This window comes from Arachis duranensis, chromosome 9, assembly GCF_000817695.3.
Source record: "Arachis duranensis cultivar V14167 chromosome 9, aradu.V14167.gnm2.J7QH, whole genome shotgun sequence".
NCBI classification, from domain to species: domain Eukaryota; kingdom Viridiplantae; phylum Streptophyta; class Magnoliopsida; order Fabales; family Fabaceae; genus Arachis; species Arachis duranensis.
Genome location: NC_029780.3, coordinates 99,916,053 through 99,932,112, shown reverse-complemented (window position 1 = coordinate 99,932,112; position 16,060 = coordinate 99,916,053). Strand labels below are relative to the sequence as shown.

Sequence of the window (16,060 nt, the reverse complement as noted above, 5' to 3'; positions counted from 1 at the left end):
CTTTTCAATCGCCTTTTGACTGCTCAGTGTTAGCCCATGCTGTTTTATTCACAGGTCTTGGTCCTCATTCTCATCAATTATTTGTTCTCGGAATAATAAAATTCAACTTTAACTTCAACCGACGAATTCAAAACGTGTGTTTGTAATCCTCTGTATAAAAAGAAAAATTCGAAATTACCTCGGAAAACAATCGAAAGGCGAATGATCACAACACATCAAATTGATAAGGCATTATACCATGGTAACACAATGCATACGCATAACCTAATCTACTTATATAATTCTTTTACTTTAATTTTCAATACGACATAACCTATTATAAGGTATACACTACTCTATATATTTGAACCGCTTCACTTTTATGTATCTTACCATTTTATATATCAACCTTGGGCACGCTATATTTCTTCGTAAATTGCCAGTCTATGTTTCATTTTTGATAGACTTTCTTTAAGTATATATGGTACCATTGTTTGTACTGTACATTTCTACACTAAGTTTTGTATACTGAATAATACAGTCATGCCGACCAGAAGAAAGTCAGGCAGTGCTATAAACAAACTCACCAAAAACAACTCCAACAATAGTACAACCATGCGGACTATAACTCGAACAATTTGAACCTTCTAACAGAGCTCAACTCCAAAATCAATGTATAAGATCGGCTTAAAGGTGCATTTTAGCTAAGCTCACAAGTCGAAACACGGTGATGTTTTCTTCTTTCATTAACAAAATATCTTTACTCTTTTATTTTCAATTTTTCTATTAATCTCATTTATCACTATTCCTAATTGATCTATAAGTACGATCAAATCAAAACCGAACTATACTCTGATTTTCAAACGCACAAGATACCAAGTTATTTATCATATTCTATTATCCTTAATAACCAAACTATAAAGATCGGATACTCAAGTTCAAGTACAACTCACACAAGTGATACTTTGATACAATCATTCAACTTTAAAATTTATCAACTCAGCTTTCTATCAATTTGAGAACAAACTCAGTTATCAATTAGTTCGAGAACAATTATATATGCTCTACTAATCATTATCTTTTTAGATTTTATAATCTCCATGAGACCACGACTAATAATCTTCTATTCTATTATTGTTATATCAATTATTGAAAGCTAATAGAACTCTTATCTAACAGGAACTACAACAAACCAATATTAATGTTGGCATACAAAAATAAACCGACAGTTAGAAATTGGTATCAATCCAACAAACCGGCAGTTATAAGTCGGATTCATTTCAAACAATTCAGCAACTATAAGTTCGAATCACTCCAAACAGATCGACATCTATAAGTCAGAATTATTTTGAAACAAATTAGCAATTATAAATCTGAATCACTCCAAACGAATTGACACCTATAAGTCAAAATCATTTTAAACAAATCGACAATTATAAGCCAGAACCACTCCATACAAAATGACATTATAAGTCGAAACGAGTCAAAGCAAACTGACACATCTAAGTCGGAGTCAATTCAACAAACAATCAACAAACATTTGGTTGATTGATTGAACATTGATTTTAATTTTTGAATTGATTGAAAGTGCCATAAAATTTTAGGACCATTGATGATATTAATGCTTATTTGATTATATTTAGAAAAAATCAACCATCAAAAGTAAGATATAAAGAAGATTTGTTGTTGCCAAATAGAAAAGGAGCAATCATGGACAGCAACGACTAGTGTGATTATATTTAAAAATAACCAACTATTAAGAATAAGATATGAAGAGAATATAGAAAGATTTGTTGATGCCTATAGAAAAAGAAAGTATCATGTCAATAAAAAGAAAGAGTGGATGCAACGGCTAAGAAAGCTAGACTTTTGCTATAAGAGGAAGAATCAGTTTTCAAGCACCTCAAAGAGTAGAAAACCAAAAAAATCTCATACTTATTCTATTACACGTTTCAAGTTTTAAAAGAGCACATTGATTCAAACTCTCCCTTTCTCAAGACCTATAAAACCTTCAACATAGTTGACTAATACTAATTAAATTATATTTTAAACTATCAACTAAAAGAACATTGTCTATAAAAGTAGTGAAATCTTTACTCACTACAAGAAAAACGCTGAGTACCATTGGATTTATCGTCGGATTTGTCAAATAAATCCGATGGTAATCAATTCACTGTCGGATTTTCTATCGAAAACAATCGGACGGTATAACCCTCGCTGGTAAATATTTATCGTCAAATATTTTACGTCAACGGTAATTACTGTTGGATTTTGCGATGGATAACCAGCTCAGAAAATCAATTGGCAAGACACTTTGCTGAGACTACTAAATCGCGGCCTCTAGTCTCTATGTGTAGGACTCTTGTGCAATTAATAAATATTGTGATTAGCAAGACAGATATAAGGTTAATTTCTAATAATTTTATAGCAGAAGATAATCAGATGTATGTTTACTCACATAATGGTCGTGAGACTGCTAATCAGCAAATCTTGCTTTGTTCTTCTTCAATGTGTGGGTGTACTTGAACGTCTTTGTCAATGTGGTCTCGCGGTCCAACGATTTTGACTACACAAGTTGTATCGAAATACAAAATTATTAGAATGCCTAGTAATGATATGCAAAAAGAATATGAGTAAGTTATTAACAAAATTAAAGGAACTTCATAATAGCTTGGATTTGGTCTTCATGAAGGTCGCCAAGCCGCTGGTATACTTGGACGATCTAGCCGATGCCCTGTTAGCTCTGTTGGTGAGACGTTGATGCCTGAACCCTGCATCGGTCTCCTGATGAACTAACAGGGCCTTCTTTACCTCCGGCCAGAGCCATCCCGTCTGCCGGTCCTGCTCATGACGAACATCATCCAGCATCTACTGGAGCCGCTAACCCATTCGATGGTCGAATATCTTCTAGATGGCCAGGTCGTGCTCAGCATCCGAAATTAAGTGCAGCTGCAATAAAGAAACGTTAATATTAGTTAAGCAAGATAGAGGATATAAACTAGCTAAAATGGTTTGAAAGAGAAAAAATGAAAGTAATTACCGTCCATTTCTTAAACCAGTGCTTCCTGGTCTCAGAGGAAATCTTCGTGTAGTTGGGTTAGGGCTGGTCGTACTTCAGTTTGATGATATTAGTCATCTCCTGAGTACACATGGTGGGGTTCGGAAAAAACCTAACAACAACCCACAAAAAAGAATCAACCTAAATCCACTAAATAAGAATAAATTTTCAGAAACTTTCAGTAAAAACTGGAATCGTAATCAGTAAAACTAGAAATTATTCACTAGCTTTCCAAACCAACCTCAATTCACTAAACAGGAATCAATTTTTAGGAACTTTCAACAATAACAAAAATCATAATCAGTAAAACTAGAAATCATCAGCCAACATTCAAAATCAACCTAAATCTACCAAACAAAAATCAGCTTTCAAGAACATTCAGCAATAACAAGAACCATAATCATTAAAGCTGGAAACAATAACCAGCATTCTAACCTGAATCAGCTAAACTAGAAATAATTTAGGCACTTTTAGCGATAACCATAAACAGGAAAACGTGAGCATTGAATGTGATACTTACCCTATTTTGCCAACAGGCCAAATGCGCAACCGTACGATGAGAGGTAGTGGAGGGGCGTCAGTTGCTGCCTCACTTCCGTGGCTAGACTCCGAGGCCATGGCGGCATCCATCGCTGGAGGCTAAGTTGCCGTGGATGCGGGCTGCTGAGCGGTAGGAAGTGGCATCCTCGCTGTGAAAGGAGGCATGTAGTTGGGGTTAAGGACCATGATGAATGGCTGGTCTGCTAAACCTACAACCTATGGTGTGATTGGGGTGGTTAGAGTAGAAGGAGAGGATCCCGAAGTCCTGGGAGTACCGAACGAAACCCTCCCTCTACCTCGATCCGCAACACCTCTTCCTGTCGTCATGTCTGCATATATCAAATTATCAAATAATCTCAGCAATAATTTCTCAGCAAAACAGTCATCAACGTAGTAATTAATACAATTAGACAATTCCAAACTCTTCAAGCGTTCAAAATCTAATGTGGTGAGTCAAACAAAACTTAATCAATCCAAATACATTAAGATTAGAAACATAAACTGATCTAACTTTAAAATTGATTTAAAAGTAAAATTCCAATTCTACTTAATCCTAAACTATATTAAACTAAAATTAAAAAATTATGTAACAATATCAGCAACATTTTCTCTAAAAAACAGTTATCAATGTAGCAATTAACACAATTAGACAATTCCAAACACTTCAAACATTCAAAATCTAATGTATTAAATAAAACATAACTGAATCAACCTAAATACACTAATAGTAGAAAACTAAACTTATTTAACTTTGAAATTGATTTAAAATTAAAATTCTAATTCTACTCAAATCTAAACCAAATTAAACTAAAATTAAAAAATTATCTAACAATTTTAGCAATAATTTCTCAGCAAAACAGTCATCAATGCAGTAATTAATACAATTAAACAATTCCAAACACTTCAACTATTCCAAACCTAATGTATTGAATCTAACCTAACTTAATCAACCTAAATCCATTAAAAGTAGAAAACTATGCTGAACTAACTTCGAAACTGATTCATAATTAATATTGAAATTCTACTCAAACCCAAACTACACTAAACTACAATTAAAATAATTATAAAAGAGTTGTTCAAGAACGTGTAATAAAAACAGGGCAAGAAATAAGGGAACACATGGATGTTGCAGGGGTGGTTGCCGAAATTGTTGTGGCGGTGGATGGTGGTGACAACAGATGGTGGTGACGGCGAAGGAGAGAGAGAGAGAGAGAGAGAGAGAGAGAGAGAGACTGGCAAACGGGAGGAGAATCGACGGAGCGTGGTGGCAGTGATGAGAGAGAGACGTTGGAGATGAAGAGAGAGAGTGTGAAATTTGAAATGGAGGACACGACATTCGCATTTTCATTTAGGGAATTATTACCGTCGGAGTTACCATCGGATTTATTTGACAGTAACATTTTCTGTGTCCCTAAAACTCAGCATTTCACTAAATATTGTTACTGTCAGATCATCCTGCTGGTAAATTCAACTGTAGTGGCGTTCCAAAAATTTCTTTTTTTCTCTCCAAATATTATCGTGGACATTATTGTCGAAAATGTTGTTCCGACGGTAATATTTTAGGGTGATAAATTTATTGCCAAATCCGACAATCAATCCGATAGAAAACTCACCGCTAACATTCGATGCTAAATTTAACGGTAAATCCGACGGTACTCATCATTTTTCTCGTAGTGAATAATTTTTTCGATGCCAATTATCATACCCTTGCCATCATCACCAAAAGTAATGAAACCACTATCATATTCATTAAACTTGATGAAGAATGTAGAGTTTTCTGTCATGTGTTGTGAGCATTCACTGTCCATGTACCACATGTCATTTTTTCTTTTGGATGCTAGTCAAACCTACATAAATGTTAAGAAACTTTAAATATCCAAATTAATTTAGATCCTTTAATGTAAATTTTTCTTAGATGTCCAAAGTCATTATTATAATCCACCAAAATAGTTATACTTTATCACCATATTTCTTTAATGAAATGAAGCATTGCTTATGAGTGTATCCAAGTCCATTATATCTATAACAAACATTTTTCCTTGTTGAATTTGTAAAATTGAAAGATAATTTTTTGCTTTGATAATATGAAGTAGAAGCTTCATGAGAATAATTTTTAAAAATTATAGTAAACCAGTTCTTTGTAAAATACATCTTTGATTAGCTAATATTTTATCCAAGTTATTAGATTCTTGGACAAAATAAATTATTGTTCAAAAACTTAATGATTCCATTCAGTTTTTCATTTTTATCAATACCATCAACAAGATTAGATGTAGATACTTTTTCTTTCAGACTCTCAATTTTAGTCTTCAAAGCATCATTTTTCTTTTTCAAAACAACATTTTTATTTTTCAAATTGACTACAGAGGTATTGTCATATGCATTCTAATTTTGCTTGTAAAGAAGACATTTCATATTTCAATCCTTCAGTTTCTTTTTTATACTTAATGTATTTAGATAAGAGCTTACTAGTGTTATGAGATAAATCATCAATTATATCATATAACTCTTGAGTAGTATAGTTAGAATAATTTACCTCTTCAATAGGTTCTCTGTCCTTAGCCATAAGATAGATGTGTACCTTTTGTTCTTCCTCATCATCTTCAGATGAGTCATTTTCTAAATCTTCTCAAGAGACCATCAAAACTTTCTTCTTTTTCCTTTGTTAGTTTCTTCTTTTCTTTTCAACAATGGACATTCGAATTTGAAATATCGTGGTTGTTTGCAATAGTGATAGTTCAGCTTATTGTCTTTCTTCTTGTCCTCTTTGAATGATGAAGAACCTGTTTTCTGACTTTATGTCTCAGGATCCTTTCTCAGCCTCTTTGTAAAGAATATGAACTAGTCGTCACTGAAAAATTCATCATCAAATTTGGCTTTAATCTTTGATTTCAAAGCAATGTTTTCTTTTTATTTTCTGTCCTCTAATGAGTAATCTTATATGCTAGTAGCTTCCCTCTTAACTCAGAATAAGTGATTTTGTTAAGATTATTTTCTTCTTATATAGTAGTAGCTTTTGTCTTTCATTACTTGGTGAGACTTCTCAAAATTTTTTTGACCAGTTTTTTTTCCGTGAATTATTTTCCTAATGCATTGAGACTATCGATAATGATTGAGAATCTCTCAAACATATCACCTATGGACTCTTCTTCCTTCATGAAAAATAATTCATAATCTTTTATTAGCATATCAGTTCTGATTTCTCTCATCTGGTTTATTCCTTCATGAGTTACTTGAAACTTTCCCATATTTTCTTAGCTACTTTACATTGGGAGACTATTTTTCATTCTTTAAAACTTATGGAACAATGCATCATATTCATTACTTTGGCATTTGATTCCATATTTTTCTTCTCATCTTCTGTCCATTCTCTATCTTTCATCGAAACGATCTGTCTTTCGAATGTTAGCTTTGTTGGAACAAGTCTATTCATAATGATCTTTCAAAGATTATAATTTATTGCTTGAATAAAGATCTTCATTTTCTCTTACCAGTAGGAATAGTTAGTTCTATTGAAATATATTGGACGGTAGTAAGATTGTCTTTCGGTTAGGTTAAAAGAGGCTTAATTTGCCATCATGGATCTTTTTTCCAAGTGGTTAAGTTTGACTCCTAGAGCTCAAACTCTGGTGCCAATTGTAGGTTTTATAGGCCTTGAGAAATTGGGAGTTTGAAACAAGGCACTTTTTTTCAAATTAAAGCGCGTTACTAGGCAAGTAGGAGATTTTTCTATTTTGTCTCTTGCAACAGCAGAAGATTCAAGATGAAAAAGTAGAGAAAATGACACTATCATGTATCTTGGTTCAACCCAAGGTTTCAAAAATCAAATTGATTATCAAACCGCTTTAGCTACTGGTTTACTGGTTCGATTGATTCGACCGTAGTTCAACCGAAATAACCGTTTTATAATAAAATAATAAATAAAATATAAATAAACACATTAAAAATATCATTATAATTTACTATTAACAAAATGTTAGTGATAACTAAATTCATTGTTTGCATTCTCTTACAAATTATATAACTTGGTTTATTGAACATACAAGAAAAACTCAATTCGAAACGTATGCACAAAATAACTAAAGGGTAGGACAACGTTAATACAAACTGGAATTCTTGCATTAAAAATTCTCTTCAAACCCACACATTAAACACATTATTAAAAAAAAAATTTCACTCTCCTCTCCTGAGAAATGCTAAAATGACACTCTCCTCCTTTATAGCTTTTAAAAGACCTCTTTTTTAATCCATTTTAAATTTTGTGTGTTAACTAATGTTAACTTTATCCATTTTTCAAGAAAAAATAAATTATTTTTTACAAAAATACCCTTTAACAAAAGTTTTACTTTTTTGTCATTAAATTTTGTTTACTAAAATACTCTTTAATAAATTATTTTTTATTGATTAAATTGTATTTTTACCAAAATATTTTTAAACAATTTAATAATTAAATTATTTTTTTAGATACCTTTTAATAATTTTTTAATTATTAAATTATGATTTTATCAAAATTTTTGTTAACAAATATTTTTATATTTTATTAAAAAGTATTTTAGTAAGCAAAATTTAATGAAAAAAGATAAAATTTTTGCTAAAGGGTATTTTTGTAAAAAATAATTTTTTCTTTAAAAATAGATAAAGTTAACATTAGTTAACAGAAAATTTAAAATGGATTAAAAATGAGCTTTTCTAAAAGTTATAAAAGAGAAATGTATATTTTATAAATAAATGGGAGGAAGTGTCTTTTAACGTTTATCAAGAGAAGAGAGTGAAATTTTCTGAAAGAGAAAAAAAAGCACATAACTTACATTAAATCAAGCAAACATTTCAATTTGTCTTGGTATAAGTTCACTTAGTCATAAGAATACATAAGTCAAGCACTTCAATAAAAAATAAGCATGCAATAGAGTTAAAGCTTATTTGGTTTTCATTTATAAGCTGTAACATATATTATGATAAAATCTTTATAAAAAAATTTTTCAAAAACATAAAAATTTTAACAAAAGAAACATAAACCAAATAAGTCCTTTTACAAAACTAACATAAACTCACAAGCCCTTATTTAATAGGATGGTCGTATTGATAAAATCCGCTACATTTCAAATTCACTATAGACAACAAAAACACTAATATTAAGGAAAAACAAAAATATTGCATTGAATCAAAATAAAAAAAAATTGACAAAGTCAAATTACATAATACTAAAATAGAATCAAAATAAAATTAAAGACAATAGAATCATAGAATATCAGAATCAAAATTCAAGAATATCATTGACAATCAGAAATTAAGATCAGAATATTAGTAAATCACAAATTAAGAATCCTAAAAAAAATACCTTCAGATCAGAATTCTAAAAATTATCAGCAATCCAATAACAATACAATCCAATTACAATATCACAGTAACCCATTCCAACCCAGTAATCTTAACAGTTAAAATTATTTCAAAATTATTCAACAATTATTCAACCCAATAACAACAATAAGGTTCACAATTAAATAACAATAATTATTCAACAATTATTGTTACAAAAAAAATTAATACCTCGGACTAGAAGTTAGAACAAAACAGAACTGGCGGGGACAGTGACTGACAAGACAGTGGCAAACGCAGTGGAACAGAACTGGTGCCGACAGAATAATGGTTGCACAATGGAAACAGAAAGCAAGATTGGCAACAGTGGTTTCAAAGCTCACACAGTGGTTGTACGATAGAAGGGAAGGAAGTTACGACCTTGGCTTCGAAGCTCGAAGTTGCGACGGCAGTAGTAGCATGCTAGTGGCTAGACGAAAATGAGGGAGTGAGGGAGGAGCTTGACGGTGATGAGAGGAAAGAGAAGCTCGAGGTGGAGGGGAGTGCTAGGAGCTGCGCATTTTGGCTTTGCCATTGTGGATGGGTAATGGTTAGGTTAGGGTTCCTTGGTTCCATACGGTGCCGTTTATGAAAAAATTCAAAAAACCGACTAGGTCCCAGTTTGGATTGATCAACGTTTGACGGTCTAATTTCGATTTCTCAAATTTTTTGTTTTGACTTCTGTTCGAACCGTATTTTACACCGGTCTACGGTTCGACTGATTCGACCGACCTATTCGAACTGGTTTTTAGAATTTGGATTCAACCTCAAAGTGTAATGAAATCTATATCGAGTCTCCAGCACAATAATAATGGAATTTCACTATATCAATTTTAAAATTACAAATATAGAAACACTAATTCTAATACCAAGACAAACAAATCAAATTGATTCTACGCCAAGATAAACAAAGCTACAATTCTAAGTTTCAAACAAGCGCTAAGACCAAATAAAAATTAATGACAACAACTCAAACTTAATCTGAAAATTATTTTAGATTTTTCTTTCTAATTTATCCCTTTTCACTCGTAAGCTTTTTTAAATAATCTCTCATCGAATTATAAGCCTTTTTTATTTACTAGAAAGACTAAAAAATATCTCAAATTGAGATCAAAATAAAAAGGAATGACACTCATCGTGCATGGTATGATTTTTTTAATTTTCTCGTTACTTTCCTTAAAAGCTCATCTTCTTATATCAAATTTTAATTTGTGATGCTCACTATCCATTGCTTTTCAATCAATTCTCATAATTGTTATGATGTTTTTTTATTGACAGCAACAATCTCTTTCATATTATTCTCATATTTTACTCATGATAATTGATACTTTTTAAAGATAACCAAATCAGCATTAAAAACATTAATGGTCTTGAAACTTTACAATACATTCAATTAAATCACAAATTAAAATTAATGGCCTCAATCAATTAATTAAATATTTGACATTACAATAAATAATAAAAAATTTTTAAACTCAACAAGATTCAAGCAAGATAAAATGAAAAATTGAAGGGAAAAAAGTTGATTGACGAGTTACAAAATAGAACACCCTATCCATAGCACAGCATGTTATTAGGACCACCATATCCACGCTAATTAGTCAAATTAATATTTTTTTTTGAAATAAAAAGCTCAACACAACAAAGTGGAGCATCAACATTTTAACAAAAAAGTACTAAATAGATAAAATAAACTAATTTTTAATCATCTTTAACAAAAGCCATCAACAACCTAAAAGATCAAATATCACTCCACTCTTTGTAACTCTTAATCGACTTGTTAGCTACTCCTGCAACACCTGATTCTTGATTCCTGAAAATTCTATCATTCCTTTTCAACCAAGTGCTCCAAATGATAAAAATGAAACCAAATTTACCAATATTCTATTAATTGACTGCACGATTGGCCTCCAAAACCACGTAAACTTACAGTCATTCAACTCTATATCCACCAGTTCAATAATGTTATTAACACACTAGCGCCTTTTCTTTATTCTAACTGTACAACCTCATTGAAGACACCCATGTAACAAAGAGGAACCTGACATATTTCCGATAAAAAAACTCAACTCTTCCCACATAGCAAACTTCTCTTCCCTTGTATGTGCACCATACACCAAGCACACAATACAAATAAAAATTATTGTTTGTCAATTTCTCCTCTATACACAACCATCTCTCCCCTTTATAACAATTACTCAACCTAAACATCATAACATCCCATATTATTAATAAACCTCCAGAAGCACCTTTCGGGGCTCAAATTCCAAACTCACCACATCATTACCCTAAAATTGCACTATATCAAACTTAGAAATCACCTTCTTCTTTGTCTCTATCAATCCTAACATATTCACATTATTTTTACGCTTAAATTTTTTACCATTTTTCACTTTCCAACACCCTCTAAATCCCTCGTATTTCACGAACTAAAATCATTTAAAAACTTTATTACACACCTTATTTCAGTTTTTTGGGCGGCACCTTCTTGCTTTCTCTTTATGTTTTGCTTGCCTTTTTTTGTGCGAATACTTCATTCTGAGCTTGGAGAATAGCCATAATGTCCTCATCCTCTTCATATAAAACAGCTTCTGATTCGACCGCCAGATCCCAAGCAATCTTATTTTCAGTCATATCTTTATCCCAACTTCCTCCGTGTTTATCTTGATTAGTTTCACCGTCTGCATCCTACTCTGAGTCCTCCGAATCTTCCAAGTTCCTTAGAGCCCCTTCATCATCCAACCTAGTTTCCTGCACCACTGTATTCTCATCATCTAAATCTGAATCTTGCACTACATCACCCCTTATCAAACATATGCCCACATGCTGCTTACCACTCTCGTCCAAACTAGCGTGGATCTCATTAACTACACTTCGCCATCAAGTTCAGCGCGGACATTATCTACCTCGTCGGCGCTGTTCACCGTGGCATCAACCCCTTCGTGAACTCCATGACCAGCCACGCCCCTCTCTTCATCGTCGCCCACAGCAGCCAGCAAGGAGGCCCTTTTAAAATACACAATGACAATGATGTACTCTCCGTCGCACCACACAGCCACTTCGCCGCCACACCCTACTAACATATTAAGCCTTATATGCTTCAACCCAGCCCCAACTGAACTTTTGTTCAACACCATATCAACCCCCTTCTTTCCATTTATCCCCGTATTTCCAAGCCTCCGTTCTTTCAGAGATTGCTTCGTTACTGATTGTTTAAGATCCCATAGATTTTGCACTCACCATAACTGCCGGATACACCAAAGAATTATCGGTTCACGTTTTCAAAATTTTCTCTTGTCACTCATCCAAATCCTCAACAGCAAATACCTTTCTATCCTTGTCATGCTCTGCCTCCCGTAGCCCTGTGACATCATTACCACCGCATTCCATCCCAACTCCAACGGTTTCCTCTGAATTTCTAATTTTCATTTTTATGGTGTTCCAAGACAACTCTCTCTTTCTCGTTCACCTCAATATCCTTTTCTTTAATTTTTTCTTGTTTTTCATCGGGAGACTCCCTGACATTGCGTAGTGATTTTTTTCCAAACATCAATCTTTCTCCTATACTTAATCTCACCCACAAAGATCTTTTTGTTCTTTAATCGCATTCCATTTATTTTTTTAATAGTCTTTAATGCCTTTCCTTTTATAGTATACCTGATGAAAGTAAATAGATAAATTCGACTATACTTCTCCTTACGTATCAAATAAATATTTATCGTTCCTATCCAGTTAAACATATGAAACAGTTCATTTTTCGAAATATTGTTAGTCAAATTAATATAATTCATTCAAAGAGGGATTATATCTAATTCGGTTGTTAACTATTTTGTGACACAGTTTTTGAAGTAACATACCACGACCGACAACTAATAATGTTATCACATTTTGGATTATAATTTATTTTGTGATTTTGATTACACAAACAGTAGTTGCTTATGAAAAAATAGTTAAAGAAAAACTATTTGTAGGCATATATATTAAGAGAAATGTTTTGTCATTTTGGATTATGATTTATTCTGTGTATTTTTTTTTGTCTTGCAATATTTGAGTTATTTTTTACATTGTTCATTATTTTTATTGTCTACTTTTTATATTTAAATTAACACTAATTAATTTTCTATTTTGTTTTCAATCAAAATGTTTTCCTCTGACATTCAGCATATTATTATTTGTATTGAAAAAATCTAAAAAACTAAATTATTGTATAAAATCTTACACCAATCTCATATCATTAAAATTATTATTGATGATTATTTAATAATTACAAATTATAAAAATTGTTCGTCAATCGTAACACTCCTCGTTTGTATTTACTAAATCAACACATACATATTCTTTCATTATTTTCACACTCACAAGTGCTCATTTACAAAACAAAATTAGTATAGACACTTAAGTTTTTTTTATCTCTTTGTTTTTCGCATTCAATCATAATCTTCAGGCACAGGTATGTCCTCCTCTTCTGGGGCATCCAAGACCCACTCACCATCGTCCCTTTTCACCATCCCTTTATTCTTCTCAACCCACCATAACCCAGGCACGCGGTACTCATCCTTCAAGAACTCACAAGACTTGTTCACAAGAGCCAAGCTTCTCTTCACTCTCAACTTAAACTCACCATGCTTCCCATTCCACCCCGCCACCACATGCAGCATTGCCTGCAGGTTATGCCAGTCGCTAGGGTTCTTCGAGTCCTTCAGATTCGGCGATTTTCGCGTATCGATCTCGAGCTCCACGCCGGTATATTCGTACCCTAGCAGCCTCCCTGGATAATGAGGAATTACGTCAATCACGTTTCTCACGTGAAGAACCTTCAAGTTATTGAAACTCTTCACTCTCTCGTTGAATGCCTTGTTCCCAATTTGGGGTGAACCAAAGACGAAAGCGGCGATGGGGACGTCGGTGATGCCGTTTTCAACGAGGTCGAAAGCGCTCACGATGGATAAGGATGCACCTAGGCTGTGCCCTACCAGGACCACGCTTGGGTTCTCGTCTTTGTAGAGTTTCAACAAGGCGTTCACTTTGGTTAAGACTTGTGTCCTTGCGCTTAGTTTTGTGAATGGAGATTTTGGATCTTCGGAGGTGTAGATTGTTAGCCAACCCTTCATTACTTTGGGGACGTCGTCGTCTTGGTCACTGTCGCTGCTGCTGCTGTCTCCGTCTTTGGCTTTGTCCAAGTTTCTGCATTAATTAATTTGCAAGACTTTCTTCGGTTATTGATTAGATTGATCGAATTGATACACATGGGAATTAAATTAAATAAAATAAATTAAAGTTAAGTTCAATTATTTATGTGCTTGCAACTGGGATGTTTCATATATATTTTTCAATTCCGCTAGGTAGACTATAAACAATGTGAAGGATGGTTTATATCCCAAGTTCACTAAATATAAACAAACTTAATTAATTTAAAATTTAATTTTTAAAATTAAAGTTTACTTTGTTTTTAATTTATTATTTCCGTTATTCATAAAAAAAAACGTTATTTTTTATACTTTTTTATATTATTTTTTATCAAAAATAATAATAAATTAATTTTATTTTATATTTTTAATTTTTATTAAAATTAAAACTCTGATGAATACAGTTTTGTATTTATCAGACTCTTTAATCTAAATTTGTCAATATCTAACTTTTATGTCAAATTTTAAATTTTTTTTTGTAGAATTTAATCTATTCAACAATTTTTTTTATTTAGAATACGACACCTAAATCAAAGGATATATACTAAATAAGCCATTAATAGTATGATATGTGCGTTTGTGTTATTTACATATTAAAATTGGTATCCACATTTTTTACATTTAAAAACAAAAAAGAATATATGATAAATAAAAAATGAGCGAGTTTGAAAATAATAAGGCTAATATAAAAATAATACTACTGTGTTTAGTGTAAAATAATATTATTCTTTACATATCATATATGCAAAAATATAATAAATACCTTAAACTCTTAGCATTCAACAAGCCGGTTGCAGATTCAGGAGCAGCTCCAAACACATCAATCCACTCAAAGTCCCGGGTGGTGCCGCGCCACACAACATAGATCTCACGCCGGTTCAACTTCTTGCTGGCCTCATCAGTCGTCACAGCTATGTACCCGATCCAGTTGGACTCGCGGTCCCACGCCTCACGTGAAAGGGAGTGCAGAAGAAGCGCTTCGGGGACGGACACGCGCGCGGTGCCGTACAGAAAGCACGCGACAGTGTAACTTTCGAGATCATCAAACATGACTTTCTTGAAGAAAGAGGGCTTCCCGTAACGGCTGGAGCCGCAGTAGGGGGAGTTTTTGTCGTTGTTGAAGGCGTCATAGGTGGCTTGGATGAAGTCGCCGCAGCGGAGGATTAGGTTGAGGAGGTTAGGGTGGAGGGGGTCAAGGAGATTCTCCCAGTTGTTGCTTCCCAAGAGTTGGTGCCATGTGGGGGTTGTTGTGGAATCTGCCATTGGTAGTGAGAGGAGGGAGGGTGAGAGTGAGTGTGTGTAGTAGCTTTTGTTTGGGTGGGGAGTGGGAGAATGTGTGGTGGGAAGAGAAAGGGACGAATGTCATGTTTATGTGGGGTAAGACTTTGATTTCAGTCAGATATGGTGGCTTGTTAAATTATTAAAGGGGTGCTTTCTTAAAGTAGCTTTTCTTTTTTCACTTTTAAATTTTCAAGAGTAACGAGGGTAATAATACATAGAGAAAGGATCGTTACTTCGTTAGTGACATAAGTGGTTATAAATCTTTCGATTAAAGAATCAAAATAATACTCCATAAGGATTAGATTTAAGGTGGAAATGATTATAACTCAAATAATATAATTTTTTTATATTTATTTAAAAATTATGAATTTATATTTTTTTAAATTTTATAAAAAAATAAATTAGATTTAATGTTTTATCCTTTAACAAATTTTAACCATACTACATAATAATTTGAGTAGTTAATTTTAGGGATAAGTATTGTTTTGGTCCCTCACGTTGAGGGTCGAAATCAAAACCGTCTTTGATGTATATTTTGATTTAAAATCATCCTTAAAGTCGTATTTAAATTTAAAATCATCATTTCTAATAAAATTTTTTAATTTATTCCTAAACTATTCCTATAAAAAATTATAAAATAAAAAAAAACAAAAAAAACGTG

The 16,060-nt window shown here is 32.7% G+C and overlaps 1 protein-coding gene across 1 annotated transcript; it reads right to left on the bottom strand.

Annotated features, from left to right (window-relative positions):
- Window positions 1-13,212: 13,212 nt before the first annotated feature.
- Window positions 13,213-15,494, bottom strand: LOC107466406 (phospholipase A1-IIdelta). The gene is made up of 2 exons (XM_016085385.3): window positions 14,882-15,494; window positions 13,213-14,116 (listed from the first exon to the last, which is right to left on the bottom strand). Exons 1-2 carry the CDS (start codon window positions 15,379-15,381, stop codon window positions 13,360-13,362), a joined length of 1,257 nt encoding a protein of 418 aa, XP_015940871.1. The 5' UTR covers window positions 15,382-15,494; the 3' UTR covers window positions 13,213-13,359.
- Between the last annotated feature and the right edge of the window lie 566 nt (window positions 15,495-16,060).

Coding starts and splice junctions, on each gene's coding strand:
- LOC107466406 (XM_016085385.3), bottom strand. CDS start 15,381: ATGGCAGATTCCACAACAACCCCCACATGGCACCAACTCTTGGGAAGC. Junction 14,117..14,881: donor TTGAATGCTAAGAGTTTAAG/GTATTTATTATA, acceptor TAATTAATGCAG/AAACTTGGACAAAGCCAAAG.